The sequence below is a fragment of the Protobothrops mucrosquamatus genome, unplaced genomic scaffold, assembly GCF_001527695.2.
Source record: "Protobothrops mucrosquamatus isolate PMUCROS unplaced genomic scaffold, P.Mucros_1.0 scaffold101, whole genome shotgun sequence".
NCBI lineage: Eukaryota > Metazoa > Chordata > Lepidosauria > Squamata > Viperidae > Protobothrops > Protobothrops mucrosquamatus.
The window spans coordinates 421,442-442,233 of NW_015386474.1; the positions used below are offsets into that span (position 1 = coordinate 421,442).

A 20,792-nucleotide genomic window follows, 5' to 3' on the forward strand; every position below is an offset into this window, starting at 1 on the left:
GGAAATTTATTGAAATTAAAAAATATGCAACTGCTTATTTGTGACTGGACAAAAATCGGACCAAAAGTGTTCTATATTTTATATTTCCAAATTCTGGATTTTAAAATCACAAAGGCCTTCTATTCAGTAGCTACCCACTATATTTATTATTTAAACAAACAAATTATATATATTTTAAATAATACTGTAAATATAGAAAAAGACATTCAAATTTAATTATAATGAAATAATGTTATCTTTTAAGATATTTATTGTTTTAATAAACCTTTATTTTAAAATGTATATACCGTATTTTCCGGCGTATAAGACGACTTTCTAAACCCTGAAAATCTTCTCAAAATTCGGGGGTCGTCTTATACGCCCAGTCGTCTTATACGCCGGAAAATACAGGTATTCTATTTTATTCCTTTTAAGCTGAGGACGCGATGGGGGCAGCGGCCGGGAGCTGCTGCCTCCCGTCCTGCTCCCCCTCCCCATTCGGCTGAGTACGCAGATGCCCATTCGGCTGAGGATGCGGCGGCCAGGCTGGGGGCGGCATGGACTCCCGACGATGCTGCAGTGGCCGCTGCCGTGCCGCCGCCGCCACTGGAGCTGCTGCCTCCCGTCCTGCTCCCCCTCCCCGCCCATTTGGCGCCGTCTGCCTTTCATTCTCTCTCTCTCCTAACCTGGAGGGAGAGGGAGAGAGAGAGAGAGAGAAAGAGAGAAAGAGGAAAGAAAGAGAAGAGAAAGAGGAAAGAGAAGAGAGAGAGAGAAAGAGGAAATAGAGAGAAAGAGGAAAGAGAGAGAGGAAAGAGAAAGAGGAAAGAAAGAGAAGAGAAAGAGAGAAAGAGAGAGGAAAGGGAAAGAGAAAGAGAGGAAAGAGAAGAGACAGAGAAAGAGAGGAAAGAGAGAGAAAGTTAGAGGAAAGAGAGAAAGAGAAAGAGAAGAGAGGAAAGAGAGAAAGAGGAAAGAGAAAGAGAGGAAAGAGAGAGAAAGAGAAGAGAGAGGAAAGAGAGAGGAAAGAGAAAGAGATAAAGAGGGAGAGGAAAGAGAGAGGGAGAGGAAAGAAAAAGAGAGGAAAGGGAGAGAAGGAGAGGAAAGAGAGAGAGAAAGAGAGGAAAGAGAGAAAGAAAGAGGGGGAGAGGAAAGAGAAAATGAGGAAAGAGAAAAAAGATTGAGAAAAGAGAGAGGAAAGAGAGAAAGGAAAGAGAAGAGAAAGAGAGGAAAGAGAAAGAGAGGAAAGAGAAAGAGGAAAGAGGAAAGAGGAAAGAGAGAGAGACAGAGAAAGAGGAAAGAGAGAGAGAGAAAGTTAGAGGAAAGAGAGAAAGAAGAAAGAGAAAGAAAGAGAGAGAGGAAAGAAAGGAAAGAGAGAGAGAAAAGAGAGACAGAGAGAGAGAGACCCTTTTGACATCTAAAATAAAGATAACACTGCATATATCCTTTTTTACCTTTATTTTATATATACACACACAAACATACACACACACACATATATATATATCATAAAGGTAAAAAAGGATATATGCAGTCTTATCTTCATTTTAGATATCAAAAGGGTTTTGCGGCTCCCAGTGTTTTGTTTTCGGTGGGAAACGTGTCCAAGTGGCTCTTTGAGTGTTTTGGGTTGCCTACCCCTGATATAGCCCAAACTCTATATTTTAACTGGAAAAGTTGGGGGTCGTCTTATACGCCCAGTCGTCTTATACGCCGGAAAATACGGTAAATAATTATTCCAAGTCAAAATAGGTGATACATCTGTCACATTTGGCTATGTTAATTAATCCTACTTAACTGTGTATCATTAGAATATATAAGCTGAGTGTTTATTGAAACTATTCCTTTAAACTTGCATTCAGGACTGTTGGTGGAAGCTTGAGAGATGGGGTATGTGAGGCAGGAATTGCTCCACTGCTAAAATAAAAATGGCCTGTCCCTGAGAGGGCGGGGTGAGAATCTCAACCATTCTATAAACAGCACTTTTTTTCTAGTTAACAAAATATATCATGAATCAGCCCACAATTCTTTATAATAAGTTGCAAATTTAGTGCAACTTTTCTTCCTTCAGTTTTACCATTTTAAAGAGACATGAAATTGGTTTTACATCTCAAACAGAGATGAGCTGTTCTGTTGGTAATGACTTTTCCTATTAATCAATCAAGGCAGTTATTTCTCCAACTGTCACTAGGCTATGAAGAATAAATCCATTCAAAAAACTTTAAGTTGTTTTAAATGGCTTGATATTTATTCAGTATAGCCCTTGCCCCGCAACTAAGAGTTTATGTAGTGTTCCAGTTAAAAAACAATCTGGGTTTAAATCCCCATTTGTTCTCTATCTAATCTGTATTACAGAGGATGCTATGGATGGCGTTCTCAGGTTTCTGGAGGAAGAGGAGGAAATAATATAATCCTAAATGTAAAAGCTGGACTCCTGCTTCATTTCATTAAACTTCTTTTAGGAGCAACAAATCTGCCGCATTCAATCAAACCAGGAATTCAACTCTATTGTGTGGTTGAGGATATTCAAAGCAACAGCAACAGCAGATGGAGAACTACAGGCAAGTAACCCCCTCAGCATATTTCTGACTCCTTTACAATCTAAAAGAAAACTTTGGAGGGCATGTCAAAATGAAGAATGTGTTTTAAATTCATTTAGAGAAGAGAAGATTTTAAATATATCCACGTATTTTGTGCATCTTCTGTGAACATTGTGATCAGAAGATTATGTTCCACCAGTTCATACCGATTCTTGATTGACTGTGACATCACTGAACAGAACAATTTTGGCATTCAAAACATAAAGGTGAGATGCTATATTTTAAAGAAGGGTTTTGTAGCAAAGTGACCCAATCTTGGAATGATGGAAACAAAAGGTTCAATATTTTGCTTCACCAAATGATCTAGAAAATTCTAGAAAGCCATTAGTGTGTGCTTTCACTTTGGGAGTGATGGCTGTACCTTGGCTTTGATTGAAATTCTACAGCCAATTCTCAAAAATAACAGGCAGAGATGGACAAAGGAATACAAAGGGCCCAAACAAAACTAAAACTAACATTAAGCTTAATTGTGATGACTCTAAATATAATTTTTCTCAACTGTTGTCAAAGTCAAAATTCATCAACTAATGGAGATCCTTTGTGTGCATACCTCTAGTATGACCCACTTACTCCAACCAGGTACTTTCCAAATGCACAGAGTTCCAAAGGTGGCAACTTTTTTGTAGCCAACAACTACAAAACCTTATATAATAAGGGCCCTGGTGGTCATGATATGGTAATGGGTGGGGCAGAACTGGAAGCTTTGGCTATTTTGTATATTATTAAGAGGAGTTTTTTATATAAGAATAGGATACAAAATCTACTGGAGGCTTAGCTGACTTATATCACTGGACTTTCTGATGAAAATCAGAAAAAGGCAAAAAAAAAAAAGGGCACAGTTTTGCAATTTGCCATTACATTTTTGTGCACAATGGTTAGGAATCCTGGTAGATGCAAAAAAGGAACTAGGCTAATATCCACAGGCTGCCCATTCCAAATAATGCCCAACACATCTGGAAGGCACACGGTTGGAGAAAGCATTTTTAGGCAATACTGAAACAGGAGATTAATAAACAGACTTGGAATAAATTTAGCTTCCTGTGTTGTTATATTTCAAATGAACTCATAACAAATCATCCAACAAATAATAATTATAAATAATGAAATAATAACCTTAAATAGATGAGGACATTTTTAGTGAATAGAAAATCATTCGACAAAGCATGGAGGAGGGATAAAATGGCATGAAAATCAGCGTTCATTACTTGGGTACAAAAGGCAGAAGGAACTTGAGGTTACATGCTGGCCATTGGTTTTATACAATATCTACATCAAGAAGATATAGAATGCTTCATATATAACAAGTTTTAATTGTTTTATTTTTTAAAGTCACTGCCATTCAGTGAAATCAGTTTATTGCACAATAGGAACAGATTTTTCCTCTGTTTCACATATTTAAGATTACACTTGTGCAGCATGGGTTTTGCATTTTTACATTTTCAAGGTTAGATGATGAATTGAAGGATATGCCATGAAAGCAATCAAGAACACACTATCCCCTTCCTCAAATCCATGTCCCTTTGCTTTTTGCATCTCCTTCTTTTTTCCAACATGCCAGAGGGCTGCTTCAATAATGCAATTCAGCTGATTTTGGATTCTTAAAGCTTGCGTGTTAATCATCCTTAGAGCCCAGCCTGTAAAATGGGTTTGTTCACTAAATTCTATGAATAGGGAAACAAGCACAGCTGGCCTATTCATAATCAACATAAAAATAGATTTAGCACTTAACATATTAAACATTATCATTTCAACTATTAACATAAATCAGTTATAGTTATGGGCCCAGTGCTGCAGCTACTGCTCTTCAGGGATATGATCTGCAAGGGAAAGGAAATGATCTTATATTGATGGATGTTACAATAGGTTTGTAGGATGGTTAGGGATATAACAGCTTGTGCTCATTTTTCTCCCTTACAGAAAGTCATCAGAAGCTATCTTATTTTAAATCAGACTGTCTGTCGAACTCAGTATTGCCTACATTGTTGTTCATTGGCTCTTCAAGGTCAGACAAGGCTTGTCCAGCCCTTCAAATCATGGTAGGGATTGAGCCAAGGATCTTCTACATGCAGCCTTTAAGTTTTCTAACTATGTATTGAACATATGCCAAGAACAAAAGCTGCTACCACAGCCAAACAGTAGCCCTCTTTCCATTCCTAATTATTAAACAACTAAACATTAAATCAAAACTAGAATTATTCACAGATTCCAAATGGATATATCAAAGTATCACCATTAGGACAGCATTTGGCCTTTAACATGACTTCCAAAATTTAAAATACAAAAGCAACAATAAGGTTATAGACACCTGGTCAAAATCATTTTAGAGAGTCTCTGTTCCTATGAATGTGGTAACAGAATGCATAACTAGTGCAGAATAATCTAGTATGTAATGGGTAAGCATGGACTAATATAATGATGCACTCCAAAAGCTGATCAGCCATAAGTAAGGAAGTTTTTGGTTACAACCTTTCCTCTGCTGTGAATTCAGTCAATGACTTTATGCAAATCTCTCAATCTCAATCCCAATCCTTGTTGGTAACAATAATAATCTGTTATCTTTTGATATTGTAAGGATTATAAAATTATGTACTAAATAATGTACTTTAGTACATTATGTACTAAAAAGTTATGAACTTATATAGAAATGTTAAATATTGTTAGTATGCCTCGGCAGGTGTCGAGATGTGGCCAACATTGTCTGATCTGCAAATCTATGCAGAGTTGAGCCTTATTTATGCATGATGGGAATATTAGAGCTTGTAGACTAGACTAAAAATTTGGGGGAAAATCCTATAAAAATTTTAGAGGCAAACAGTGTAGACTTGCAGAGAAAACAAAATGTTGCCTTTCTATATTTTAGTAGTTATAGTATTAAACTGACACTACTTTCTTCTAGCACTAGCACTCATGATGTTACCTAATTTGAGTAATGAAATGTCTGAAAGAAAACAACCAAGCTCAGGGAGCAATAAAGACCCCTCATTTCAACCCTGAGGTACAAATATTCTCCCATACTACTTTCTTCATTCTGATGCCTTCCAGGGATATTTTGGCATCTAAAGATGACATCAAACTGTATTAGGATGCGGGATCTATTTTGATCTTTAGGAGATGTATTTTGATAGTTTCTCTCTAAGCTACTCACCCAGATAACTCCCTATCTGTGCCTCGTAGCTGTGGCCATATCTGAAAGCAAGCAACAGAACTATTTCTCTATATTGGAAGTTCATATTGGAAGTATTTATAAGGCTTTAACTTCAAAGGTCATACCTGTGCTACTAGGTATGTATTGATTTCTGCATTTACTGAAAACAATTTTAGCTCAATGTTCATTGATGGGAATGCCCTCAAATGACTTCTCCTTTTTAAGGTACAACAAGCTCATCAAGCTTAGGGGGGAAAAATAGGGACATCACTTGAAATCTAGGCAGCAGCAGTGGCAGCACAACTTTGCATTTGACTAATGTAGGCCCATTTGTTATGGCTGACATTAATGCTCTATGCCATCCATCTCCAACTCTTTAAATTATTATTTTATGGCTGAAATCTTTTTCATAGTTGATAAAAATCTGCTTTTTATATTCTATGTTATTAAAAAAATGGAGTTTTTCTTTTCATTTGTTTTAGTTTTAATATAAATGTAGTTTTTGTTGATATGTACTTGAAAAGCTCCCTGAGAGAGTAACAAAGAAAGTGAACACAGCAGCCCCGTCCTACCTGCTTTAAACTTCCATCCTCATCTTCATTATCTTGAGGAGTTAAATTAAATGGCCAGCCTTTCTAGGACTTCCAGCACAAAGAAAGGATCATCAGTAAAAAAAAAAAAAACCACGTGGAATAACAGGATGGATACAGATCTCAAAGATTCATAAGTCAGCCTTCCCAGATATTTTAGTCTACAACTTTCATCATCCCTGTCCATAATCTTCCTTTGTACCCTGAAAGTCAACTGATTTCAAGAGAGGACTCAGGGCATTCATGAGCATCTGTGGTGCTTTCATCAACATTATAGCTTCAAACTACAAACTCTACTCCTTTCATAGAGGTGTTGTGACACATCTACAGAACACAACATTGCAACACCAAAGTACCGCTTTCATCATTCTGCTCCCTTTGTATATGCCCCCAAGGACATTTTTTTCTGCAACTTAGCCGTACCTAATATGGAGATCACCAAATACTGCATGTTGGATTTCACTACCATAATCCCCTGCATACCACATTCAAGGCTATTGCAGTAAATGTTGTTTATATTTATAGGAGGAGCATTTGTGACATCACATTGCAGGACTGCTTTCTATTCTTCCCCCAGAACTCAATAATGCAGAGAAAAGAGTGATTGATTGATTGATTGATTGATTGATTGATTGATTGATTGATAGATAGATAGATAGATAGATAGATAGATAGATTAGTTGATTCATTTATTTTCCATATTTTTATCCTTCCACAATCCAGAGACTTCAGCAGCTTACATGGTGTAAAAAATAATAAATATACACAGTACAGCAACTATAAAAACTATAAGACAACATTACCCAAACTGAAAACTACAAGTAATAAAAATAGAAAATGAGGCATTGGGAAATTAATGACATTCCCTCACAGTCCTGTATGAGTCCATACTGATGATACTACACTCTGAACCATAAGATGGCGTCTCCCAATGGCTTGTTATACAGTAACTATTACAGAGCAGTGGAGACATGATCAACCCCACATACCAGGGACCATTGAGCTGTTCTCCCCTCCCCCAGCATCACAGATTGGAATTGACCACTGAGGAAGATGTGGAACTATTGGAGAACAGCACCTCCTATCCCCAGATTCTGCATACAGTCCAATAAGATATGGAAGTTGATGGTAACAAAAGATACTGAGAGGTCCAGGAAAACCCCATCTAGGTCTCAACAAAGGTCACCTAAGAGACCAATGCTGTCCCCATCACAAACTAAAGCCTAAATCTTGACTAAAAAGGCTCCAGAGAATCCACTTCCTTTAAGGTGCTAAAAGTTGATCCACCAGCAGCAATTCAACAATTGTTCCATCAAAGGGACACCATCCAATAAGTTAAATTCATTGTAACTGGGCTAGTTCCAAACTAGCTCCATTGCTCCCAAATGTTACACTTGTCTTCATCCTTTGGCTTGAACTGGGAATTAGACTACACTAAGGGGAATCCTTCAAGACTGTCAATCTTTGATGGTTTAAAACCATACACTAGACATGCAGAAATGTTAGTTCAGCGGTTCTCGACCCCATTTGGGGTCGATCGACCATTTCACGGGGGTCGCCAAGCAAGGCTGTCCGCCATTTTTTCCCCTTTTCCGGCGGGTGCCTTACCTCCCTTTGGCTGGGCCAGCTGGTGGTCGGCCTGCTCCGTCTCTGCCGCTTGCCAGCTACGCCTCGGCCGGCGCAGGGGGCGGAACCACGCATGCGCAGCGCTCCCGGGCAGGGAAAGTCCTCGACTTACAACCAGTTGGGTAGTCCTCGACTTACGACCGGTTTAGTCCTCGACTTACGACCGGTTTAGTCCTTGACTTACGACCGGTTGGGGGTCGCGGCATTAAAAAGGTTGAGAACCACTGTGTTAGTTTCATCTCCAACTTAAGAAAGAACAATAAAACTTTTATCTTTTGAAGCATCCAATCAATGTATAAAATATTTTGTTAAATTAATATTGCTTTCAGATTATATGAAATACATTACAATTCTCTATCTAATTTTAGTTTATATTATCCATATTTTTGTAATAAAAACTAATTTAAATATTGATAATCCTGAATTCTTGATTTAGCTCTTAAAAATCCCTTTTCTGTTTATTCAAAGTTAGAAGAGTTTTGGAGGCACCCCAGGCATCTCAACCAAATATAACACGCACTTTAACATTTTTGCCTGTTTCTGGTAAATTATATTCATTTTATAATGCTTCAAAAGTTTTTACATTTACATTTTACATTTACTTCCACCATAAGGATTATTTCAACTGTCAAGGTAAGTGCTTAAATATTATTCTATGAAATAAGGAAGAAAGTGTTATAGTTCACATTCCTATTACTTGCTGATAAGAATTTGTTGTTATTTGATTGTTTTAAGAACTACCCCTACTCAATGCTTCATTGCACTTACTTTTATCTGATTTTTTTCTTAATGCTATAATAATTTTTTTGTGGATGCAGACTTACACTTGTTTGGTATTAAGTTCCATTGAACATAGTGGGTCCTACTTATTAGTAAATATGTATATACTGACACTATACATATTCCTACTCTATTCACCAAATCAGCCGGGTAAATTGTCTAATATCTTACTACACAGAATATTGCAGAATCTGGTAAATCACTGTTTAATATAAATAAGCAACTTCTTCTGTTGTGCTCTGTGAGATATGAGTTATTCTGCAGAGGTCACAAGTATCCTTATGAAAATATTATTTTAAAATAGTATAGAATCTTCCTACCACTTAAAAACTCTTTTTAATACTTATGTAGCATATTAGTTCCAACATTTAAATAAAATGCTGATCTTTTCAAATTTCAACATATGCACAAAATTGTCAGGTTCAGTTCATAAATAAAATAAATAAAATTGACTAAAGATTGCTTTGGATATCTACATTCAAATTACAAGAGGAGATTTGTAATATGTTTCCTTCACACACTTCCAGATAAAATATGGAAAGCAAAATGCAACTGAGAGCATTTCTGATGGACCTGCTTGTCATTAGGTGAATTCTAAAAATAAATTGATTCATGCTGGCATGCATATTATTAAATACTATGTCAATTAAAAAAGACAGGAAAGATAAAAACAGGAAATGTGTATAATCTATATAATTTCTGTTGCTCTAAGTAAAAAAGCAGTAGAGTAGAAAACATACATATACAAATATCTGCAGACTCTCACCTGCTCTGAGCTAAGTTTAAGCAACAGAAGCTATTGTGATTATAAGGCAATTAATTTAAACCCCTACTTATTAATTCAGTTAATATTAATTTAATGTTTTTGGTGTACAGCTTCCAGGACATTTATATCCTATATATGCATGCAAGGGGGTCATATACAGGCATTTGAGGGGTGATCTCCAGAATGGTTTCATTTGGAGTTGGCAGCCTTTTGGGGTTACAAAATGGGGAAACTGGGCACTGCACAGAATTTTCCTTAGGAGTTGGTAATCTTGTATTCAAGGTCATCTGTATTAATTAATTAAAATTAAGATTAATTTGTTTTAAACAAAAAACCAGCAATTTAGTACACAATATTTTTATATTTTTGACAATACCTGTCAGATTATAGGTTATTGTTATTGTGGATATCATACATTATATATATTTTAACCTTAAATAACTCCATTTTATATTCCAACTTAATATTTTCTGTAAAAAAAATAAAGCAAAAGAAATCTTTCCCCATATCTTATCTGTTATTTATAAACAAATCTTTAAAGCTTTGTCATTCAGCACTATTTTTTTTTTAAAAAAAAGTTTCATTAATAACTACCACAAACTACAACATCTATATTTTAACCCTGGTCACTTTATATTATTTTTAAACAACTTGATCTTTCATTCCTTCCAATAAGGTCCCAGAAGTAGATTTCTTATCATTTTCTCTTTGTCTCAGGAACTTCTTCACTGGTTAAGAAAGAAAATGGACAAACCCAGTCTCCAACTGAAGGTGTCGAACCACAGTTTCGGCAAGATAATTTTAACTCCCGCTCCCAAGTACTAAAACCTGCCAGACCTCACTAGCCTGTTTGCGCATGCATGTGTCCACCAGCGTGTGTGCCATGGGCGCATGCAGCCAATATGTGCATGAGTATGCAGCCCGCGTACATACATATTTCCCTGCTGCTCTCTTTCCTTCCGGGCCACCAGTTGGGGAACTCTGCTCTAGATGTATTTCAGATCAACTCCCATTATCCCCCAACTAGAATATTATACCTATTCATGCTTTATTGAATTGGGTGGAGAGAATCTTTGATAAGAATGAAGGTTTGCATTCATATCAGAATCAGGAACTGGGTTTTTTTATGAATAAAAATTTGAGCCAAAAAGTTGCTCCTTAATATCTACTCCTATATTTGTATAAAAGTTTGCTCATTTTGAAAAGCATCCCTAATCTGGCTTTTCTATCTAACTCTAGAGGAAGGCTTACTCTGAATGTTGAGATTTATTGTTGTACTTATGGCTTTATTTTTGTTATACCTTATGGTGCTATTGTCATGATGATGATGAGCCAGTTTGGTCTAGTGGTTAAAGCACCAGGCATTCAGCTTTTGATATTCCCACCTGGAAACACTTCAGCTTTCCGGCAAAAAAATATATTCTATTTGTAGGTGTTAAAAACACTGGAAATAAAATCAAAACTCTAGGAGATACAGCCAGTTATTTTCAGGGAACTGAGTCCATCAACAATAGTAAATTTAATATCATGTGCCAAGCAGGTATCCGAACTATATTTTTGAAATAATTTATGATCCAGACTATCCCCCAAAAAAACTATCATTGACAAGTATTGAAATATTTTATGATCCAGATTATTTAAAAAAACATTATTGAGGTGTATTCAATGATCAACAGATAGGAAATACTTTGTATTTCATCTTCCAAACAAAATCTGTCAGAGAAATACCAAAGTCATCTTAGCTTATAACAATTCAGAACCATAATCCATCTCCTTTTTGCCTTGCCTCTTTTTGCTTATTCATTCTTTCCTTTCCCATTTATTTTCTTCCTGATCTTTTATTGTTTTCTTTCCATCTCTTTAAAACTAAATGTCTACCTGGCACGGACCATGAGAGCGAAGGAATGCTAAGAAGAAAATATGTGGCTGAGAAGAGATTCAGGCTTCCTCACTGGGAATTAATGAGGCATGGAGGGCTCTTTTTGGTTCTTGAAATGCTGAAAAAGACTGTGATGGCTCACTGGCAGCTGAAAATGTATTCATCCCAGAAGAAAAAGGTCCCTATCACAAAATTTATGTTCAGTCAAAGGCCTATGAGCAGAGCTAAACAAAACTAAATGCTGCATGCTTTCTTTATGCACAGCATAGGTTAAGATGGAAGTCATTTGGGGGGTAGCCAGAATAATATAAGTTGTGTGTAGACACCATATTTATCCATGATTCACTTATCCAAGGCCAACTCTGGGCAGCTTACAAGTTTATGCAAATAACTTAATTTCTTGAGTTGTATGACAACTAAGCCAGAAACTAACTACATAGGCTAAGTTTGCCCAGCAGTACGGCTAGAACATGGTTGACTCATTTGAGAGTTATATATTATGAGATATAGCCACTCAATGAAGTTTCATTTGTATGACAGAGATTCACTACATGAATTCAGTGCACACAAATGTCTTCTAATCGCCATCGAAATTGTATTCCTCCAAATATACAAAACACCTCCAAGTTTGGGCACTTTCTCTGGTTCTCTTTAGTTATTCCTGCTGCCGGTTTGTGTACAACCTTTCCTAAACTGTATTAAAGATTTGGAATATGACCATCAGTGAAGAGGAAGAAAGAGGAAGCAAAGAGAGACTGAAAGTCAATGTAATTCCCAGTTCCAAAGAGTTAACAATGACACAGCTTTTTTTATATCAAATGGCCTCAGTGTGAAAGGCAGCAACGATTTATGTTGTTATTACAGGGATTTATTTATTTTTCAGTTAGGGGTTAATTAAGGAGCGTGCAAATGTAAAGGGCTGACAGTGCTTATCTGGAAATGGTAAAATGCAGTGAGAAGCAGCACAAACTGCCCATGAATAGCTTTCTGCCAACAACTTTTCTGCTGCTTTTAGCTAAAGCTGCTCTTCAAAGGGAAGAAAGCTCAACGGCTCTGTCATAGATGTTGCCCGACTGCTGCTCCCATGTTTTATGAGTCTACAATTTCATTTGTATTTGCTGTTTTCTGATGGGATGCAGAGTTCGGTAGGAGTCATTTGGCAAAACTGAGATCAGATGAGGCCTGTGCAGAAGATGGCAACCAATTTGATTAGGGTCTAGAACACTTTCTCTGGAAAAAGAACTAGAACTTTGGGGAGTTTAATTTAGAATTGATACTGGGACATAACTGAGGTGTATAAAATCATGCATGCTTAGAACACGTAGATATGGAAAAGTTTTTCTCTCTCTGGAAATAGGTTTAGAAGAGGCAGCAGAAAGAAATTCTTCACACAATATATAATTAATCTGTGGGATTTGTTACCACAAGGTGTAGTGATATCCACTTACTTCATGACTTAAACAGGGATTAGTTTCTGGAGGGCAGGCTTATTGAGGACTATTGGGATTGAAGACCCAATGTTACCTCTTGGTTACAGACAGCATAATACTATTTGCAAGGAAACAGTGATGGGAGACTGTTGATCATTTAAGAAACAAAAATTTGGACTATGATAAGTTTGGCCAGAACCAGCAGAGCTATTTCTACGATCTTCTGCTTATAAGTTCTAAGTCAGAGGTACAAAACGTGAAAGAACTTTCCAAAAAGATGAATTTCTCTCAGCAGAAGAACTTTCCAAACATTGAAAGTCAGGAATCTGAATTGACAGTGATTGAGCAAAACAGGCATGCTTGTCAAATGTCCAAGCCATGAAGGTCTCTTAGCTAATAGGTATTTAAAAGGGAGATTACTGTCACTCTGAAGAGTTTATAAGGAAGCAAGGGCTTCACCTGCATTTTCTACTTCCTCTATGAGAAATCTGTCTTAAATTTTATGAGCTGCCAGATATGAAAATCACTTCAGCCAAAGTGTTTTCCTCAGTGAAGTCTCTAACGTTTTGGAGACCTGTTCTGTCTGCACTATATTAATTTATTTATTTACTACATTTGTGAAGACCGTCTAATTCCAAAAAGAATCTCTGCAGTTTATACAATATCATACACATAAATATAACACAATTAAAAATATAACAACACATAACTGCCTGGACAACAATAACATTAATAAAAAAAAATGACAGGAGCTCCACATGCACCTTAACCCCAGGCCTGAAAGCAAAGCCATGTTTTAAAGGACTTCTAGAACACTTGGAAAGGGAAGATAATATGGTCATCATGATGACATGATAGGAGTAATAAACATGTCTCTGAATCCTGCTTTGTTGCAACTATGTCCCTTTCTAACGTAGTTGCTTCTGGGATTCGACTTGCACTCAGTCAGAGACCTGCTGAAGCAAAAGAAAACATGGCAGCTCATTGTTAAAGGGCCACAAACCATTCTGTGCTAATTTGGCAGAAGGCCTGCCACGATTAGCCAGGCCAGATCATTTTTACTGCATTGCAGTCTGTCAGATTGTTTTGCCTACCTTTTGTATATCTCCCAGTGATCCTCCTGTGCCTCTATATCAGTGGTTCTCAACCTGTGGGTCGGGACCCCATTTGGGGTTGATCGACCATTTCACGGGGGTCGCCAAGCAAGGCTGTCCGCCATTTTTTTTGTCCATTTTTCCCCCTTTTCCGGCGGGTGCCTTACCTCCCTTGGGCTGGGCCAGCTGGTGGTCGGCCTGCTCCGTCTCTGCCGCTTGCCAGCTACGCCTCGGCCAGCGCAGGGGGAGGAACCGCGCATGCGCGGCGCTCCCGGGCAGGGAAAGTTCTCGACCTACGACTGGTTGGGTAGTCCTCGACTTACGACCGGTTTAGTCCTCGACTTACGACCGGTTTAGTCCTCGACTTACGATTGGTTTAGTCCTCGACTTACGACCGGTTGGGGTCGCGGCATTAAAAAGGTTGAGAACCACTGCTCTATATCTTAGCACTCCTGGGTTGTTTTTTTTATTCTGTCATTATTACTTAAAATAACTCAAGGTGGCAAAGAAATCTAATACTCCTTCTTCCTCTTATTTTCCCCACCACAACAATCCTGTGAGATGAGTTAGGCTGAGAGAGAATGATTGACCCAAAGTCATCCAGCCAGCTTTCAGATCTAAGATGGGACTAGAAGTCACAGTGCCCTGGTTTTTAGATCAGCACTTTAACCATTAGACCACACTGGCTCACCTGTCCCACAACTGCATTAGGCAAATTCTTTAGCATATGAACTAGGCTCGGCATTCAATTCACTGTGGGACAGTTTTAAAACTGCTGCCAATCAGATCACTTCTTTGGATTTAACTTAAGGACACAATGTGACCCCAAATTGGCATCAGTCTTATCAAGTAATTGGATTCCTGACAGATCTTTCCTTTTTTGTTCTATTTATGTCACTCATCTATTCTACATTCCAGATTCAGCAATTCACTCCTGGATCCTTTTGAACTAACTGGACTCTTACAATAAAGACTTTAATAGCACTGTTTGCAGTAAATACTGTCGGTCTTGAACAGAAAACTCCTACAGCTAGCCTTAATAAGACATGTCACCCTGACCTCCTGAATTGAATGTTAGGGGAGGGGGGTGGAACCCACTAAGTTAATATATACAAAATAATGCAGTCAGTTTATCCTGTCACTGACAATTGTGCAAGCTTTAACAGATTTTCTGTGACAATCACCCACTGAACATGATACAAAGCAATCGAAATAGACAAGAGAACTAGAAAAAAGAGCCAGCTTTTTAAAAGACCCAATAGTTCATTTTGTGCACTGCAAAAAAATAAGACAAACTACACACACACACACACACAAACCAATATGGGAGTATTTCTGCAGCAGAAGTACTATTTTGTGTTGAGGAAAGCGCTTGTAACCTGCAGGGAGTGAAAAGAAGCAGAAAATGTATAACTGTTATGTACATAACTGTGTCTTTTTAATAGAAAACCACTAAGCAGGCCCCTAAGACTAATCAAACTACATTCTGCTGTCTTGCTTGAATGACAGCCAAGAAAGGCCAATTGCCTGACATACCCCTTTGCCTAGGTCCTCCTGGATCACTTGCTCGATTTCCTGCCTGCTGCTCTGAGGAGCTTGGCTGTGCAAAATCTTGAGGGTGCGGGTGTATTCCTCAGGCAAGAGGTAATCAAGAGCCCCCAGATGCTGTCCTATTTTGATGAAGGTGCCTCGGTTGGCACAGCATAAATCTCGGAGACGTTCTGCAGAACGCAGATGCACCTGCAAAGAGAAAAGAAAGGGGGGGACTCTGAAACTTTGCTTAAAACCTTTTCTCCAAATTGTATACTGCATCCTTCCATATATCCTCTTCCAAGTCTTTGAGATATAATGGTAATCAGGAAGCTTCCTGAATTGGATCATTAAGATAAAAAGCATATTTCAGGAAAAAAACAGGCCTCTCCCCTACTAAAAGAACCGTAGGTCAATGTCCTTGTTTGCAATGCCTCCACTGCACCTGCATTATCCCCAAAAACTTATCAATAGAAGCTGACACCTACAGCATGTACAGACTTTTAAATGTTTGGTTAGAGTATTTCCAGTCCCCCTGACATATTCCTTAAGGGTATTCAAAAATATGCAGCAAAAAGAAGTGGACACAAGCCCTGACCCTCAACACCTGATGCTTAACAGCTGTTCAGTTTCTGCTTGGATCCTCCATTTTACAAGCCTCTGTGAGCTTTCTTGGTAAGGGCTGAGCCATGGCATGCTAAAGGGCAAGGTCACCACCAGGACTCTCTCAGAACAAACAGTATGCTTTCATCATGAAAAACCCCAGCCACATGTAGTATGACGTTAGGAGGACAAAAGACCCTGTTTTATATATTTAACTCCTTGCCTGGACTGTTCATCCCTTTCCGCTCTGAATTGCAGAGATGCAAAAGGGGGAGAGAGAAGAAGAATCACACACACACCCAAAAAATGGAATGGAAAAGGTGCAGATGGAAGTAGAAAAAGGAAGGGATGGAGTCAGAGCAGCTGGGCAGTTTGTCACAGTACAAGGAGTTCAACTCATTACAGGGAAACAGTTTTTATGCAGCTTGGATAATTGTCCTCGGCACTGTCTCCAGCAGAGGAGAAGGGAGGGCGTGCAATCAGCAGCAGCCAAAATAGGGGAGGTCTATCTATAGCTTTCCAGAGTTAACCTGTATTCTAGGGGAAAAGAAAGACAAGATGGGTATATTTGAGAAGAAAAGAGGCCATCTTAGTCCCAATTCTTTATATTCTTAATAGCTCATGTTAATGAGCAAAAATATACTCCCTGTAGCTCTACAAAATTTGCACGAAGGCGAGGCTGCTGGGAACACACAGTACATGCCTATATACATTTAAATATGCTAATCTGTTCCCTAAAAACCCTGCCTCAAAAACATTTTTGATAGCCGTTTATTAGGAGGCATCAAGAAAATCACAACCCGCATCATTGCAAAGATATAGTAAAGTACTATCAGCCAACAAGTTTGTCTAACTAGAGACAAGTGAGTACATGCCTAACAATCCCATATGTATCCTAGATTGAACAATAATGTTTAGCGATGTGTTTAGAAGAGGCACATTGATTTCTTGAATGCTGAGACAGAAGGAGAAGCCACAGAACACACTTCAGATATTATTTCAAAAGACGGTGTGTGGAAATGTTCTTTGATCCCTAAAAGGTCGCCGCATTTGCAAGTGGTGGCTGTAAAAACCAAAATGTGTGCAAAATTGCAGTAGTGCGCCAATTGTGAACTGCTCCTGATTTCAGCAACGGTTATTCACACCACCGCACTTCTCATGCACTCAGTTGGTGCAAACAGTGACACCTGGCATGTTCAGAATGCAAGGGACAGGCATCATATATTGCCTATATTGAAAGATCACACTGGCTGCCATTTGCTTATTGGTCACAGTTTAAAGTGCTTCTGTTGACTTTTGAAGTCTTAAGTGGCTTAGAGCTCAATTATCTAAGGCAGAGCTCCCCAACCTTTTGGGCACCAGAGACCGGTTCCATGGAGAAAGGTTTTTCCAAAGACTGGAGAGTGCGTGGTGGTGTATGCTGCCTGCATCCCACTGATGGGGCTTTGCTTGTTTGTGTGGACCGGTTGCTGGCATTACATGGACTGCTACAAAGCTCTCTAATTCCTCAGATCAGCAGAGATCTTTATCAAGACACGTCTCTGCCAGATGGCCTACTACTTGGATAGAGGGAATCTTCCCTTGTATATCTCCCAAGCTATAGAATATCTCCCTAAGAAAGTACAGTAACTTGAATTAATGTTCAACACATGCCAAATAAAATGCACAAAATACAGCAAGTGAATGGATGTCCTTGTTGAAAATTACCATGAAGATTATTTCAAGGTTGCATGATTTTCCTTGGTATGGCTTATGCTACTTTCAGAGGGAAAAATCCTATAGCTCTTCAAAGGCTGAACTAAGCAGAACAAACTGTATAAAAATAAAAGAATGGAACTATACAATTAAGCCTATTATAACACTGGAAGTATGGAAAAAAACAAACATATTAAAGAAGTCAACTGTAAGAAGATACTGAATAAGGAAAAAAATCCAAATATAGTAGTTGTTAAGGGCTTGAACGGATATCATCATCATCATCATCATCATCATCATCATCATCAAAACTTATAGAATTTTGGTTTGGATGGATGATTTGTAAACTCTTGTATGTAATGAAGTACAAAGCATATTACCATGCAGTGGATGCACTAATATTGCTAATGGAACATACAGAGGATCACGTTGGCATCGTAGTTAGAGATGAATCATCATGAACTCAACACAGAAGTTGAATAGTTATTACATCATTTAATTGATGTTCCTAGGAAAAGAGATCAGGTTAACAAAGATTATTTATTTATTTGTTTGTTTGTTTAATATACCGCCCATTTTGCTGTTTGCGGTGACATTATATTTGCAGTACAGTCTATTATAAAGTTAGGTGAAAAGAATTAGAAAATATCATTAAAAAACAGAACTCAACTTTGCAGTCCCAAGAACATTCATAAGCTTATTGCAGCAGCTCTGTGGGGACAGAAGCAATCCCTGGTCATTCTCCAATAGGAGCCTCTATTCTGGACCGTGCAGCTTGTCCCGTGCATCCTAGGTAGATGCTGTTCTCTGAGTCCGAGGAACAGGCTTGGGATTCATCCAATGAAAAAAGAGAGTTGCCCTCCACAATTTTCACTCTTCAGAGCTGAGCCCTTTTTGTAAGGAACTACAGACTATAAACCAAACTGATTATTTCAAAATCCTGAAACAGGATTTGTGAGAGTAAGCTACTGGAAGAATTTCCATTAACTATTAGTTTTCTCAGTTAAAAGTAAACCACCCAATATTATATGTATTATGTCTAAGCTGCCCATCTCTCCTGGAGGCGGCTCTAGGCATCTAACAATCATTAAAAACCAAAAAAAAAAGTTAAAATATTAAAGTCGTAAATAGTAACATCAAAATAATTTAAAATTGACAAAGATCTGGTAGAAGGAAACAAGATGCACCTGAGAGGGAGGTGGGATTTTATTTTGGTCTGTTAATCACCTCCAGAATGATGCACCCCCTATTGGGATCCCAGATCATTTGGCAGAGCCAGGTCTTCACCCTTTCAAAGGCCAAAAGGGTGGGTGTCAATCTTACCTTGTTCCAAAGTGCAGGAATCACAGCAGAAAAGGCTCTTCTCCTAGACCAGGGGTAGTCAACCTTGGCTCTTTTATGACTCGTGGACTTCAACTCCCAGAATTCCTGAGCCAGCTAAGCTGGCTCAGGAATTCTGGGAATTGAAGTCCACGAGTCATAAAAGAGCCAAGGTTGACTACCCCTGTCCTAGACCATGGCTACCTAAATTCTATGATTGAGAGGGTTCTCCATCCACCAGTTCCAAACATTGGGGAGATATTTCCCTTTAACAGCCTGCCCTTTGGCTCTCACAGAAACCCATGCCTGTCACCACCTTTATGCATTGTCCCACCCTCGGTCTCCAGAGGTGATCTTCCCCCTCCCACCCTGACCTCTCAGAGCAAAGAGCTCTGCCATCCCCCTCCAGCCACTCTTTCATTCCTCCAGACATCCTTGGGAGACAGATGAGGAAGGGAACCCCCAGAGTATTTTAGCTCAAGGTCTCAGCACCAACATGGCTCCTACCTGTCCACTCCCCCCCCAATATGCACAGCATCCTCCCTGCTAAGTTGGTCCCTCTCATTGCCCCGCTGGAGGAGGGCCGACTCATCCAACCCCTCCATTTGACTCTCACTCTGGGTGGAGGACCCCAAGCATCCACCACTGGCCAGTAACCACTCCCAGGCTCTCAATCAAGGAGTGGGCTTTCTTTCAGTATTTCATTAGCCCAAATTTAGGATTAAAATATTGTGAGAACTTGCAATTATTAGAAAGAGGAGCGGTGAACACAGAGAGGTAAGAGACAGAATTGCTTTAGGTAGTGATCTTAAATAAATATGGGGGGGGAGGCAAGAACTCTTGTTCTCCAAAAGACATCAGTCTTTCGCAGCAAAAACAGCAGTTATAATGCTACTTAAATACCTATTCTTCTCATAGAAAAAAATAAGACAGATTCATTCCTTCTGTTCCTCCCTCAGGGAATATAATTCTGAATCTCTCCTCGCTTTATACACTGAAACCTCATCATGTTTTCCTCCTGCCTGAAGCTCAGTCTGCTGATCTGAATTCTAAATGGGGGGGGGGGAGATGAATGAGGAATTACTCTCCCCACACAACTTCCTCTGTGCAGGTTGATTTAATCTAAGAGAATGAAAGGGGTGTTGTCTTACCTGAACGCCTTTTCTCAGTACGGAGATGCATTCATCTCTATCCCAATCCAATTGTGCCAACCCCACACTTGGAAGTCTAGCAAGAACACAATTGAGCAGAGGAAGAATGCTTACAGAAATAATTTTCCCCTTCCTCTCCATCACTATCATCATAGCCCTAGCCAGAAAGAAGCACAGGCTGGAAATATTTACCAATGAAAATGCTTGGTAGGAAAAGAAGTCCCATTAGATATATTACCAGCATTAGTGAATACTATACAACTGAGGAACAAGCTGACAGAAGCAAATCTCAGAAGCTGAGCACACAATAGGCTATGGTCCCAAGTCATAGGCTAGAAGTATCTACACTTTAAAGAAATTCCAGCTCTTTATGCAAATGGATAAACAGCATTCACTTAGATCAGGAGTAGGCAAGTTGAGGCATTCCAGATGGTGCTGAATTACTACTTCTAGCCAATATGGTCAGTGATAAGGGATTTTAGGAGTTGTACTTCAGCAACATCTGGAATGCTGCCAACTGTTTATCCCAACCTAGACAAAATGAACTTCCCTCTTGTCTGTACTGACTCTTAGTTTCTTCATCTGAGCAGGTCAGATTGAAGTTAACTGA

General features: G+C 38.7%; 1 protein-coding gene across 6 annotated transcripts in view; it reads right to left on the reverse strand.

The window, feature by feature from the left end:
• Positions 1-20,792, reverse strand: part of ADCK1 (aarF domain containing kinase 1) — a 104,947-nt gene that overhangs the window by 39,237 nt on the left and 44,918 nt on the right. For 5 of the 6 annotated variants that reach the window (XM_029283467.1, XM_029283469.1, XM_029283466.1 and 2 more), the window contains exon 3: positions 15,420-15,623. The exons of the other annotated variant lie outside the window; for it this stretch is intronic. In XM_029283467.1, coding sequence (XP_029139300.1) covers positions 15,420-15,623 — 204 coding nt within the window. The remainder of the gene's footprint in view (positions 1-15,419; positions 15,624-20,792) is intronic. 6 annotated transcript variants of the gene reach the window in all.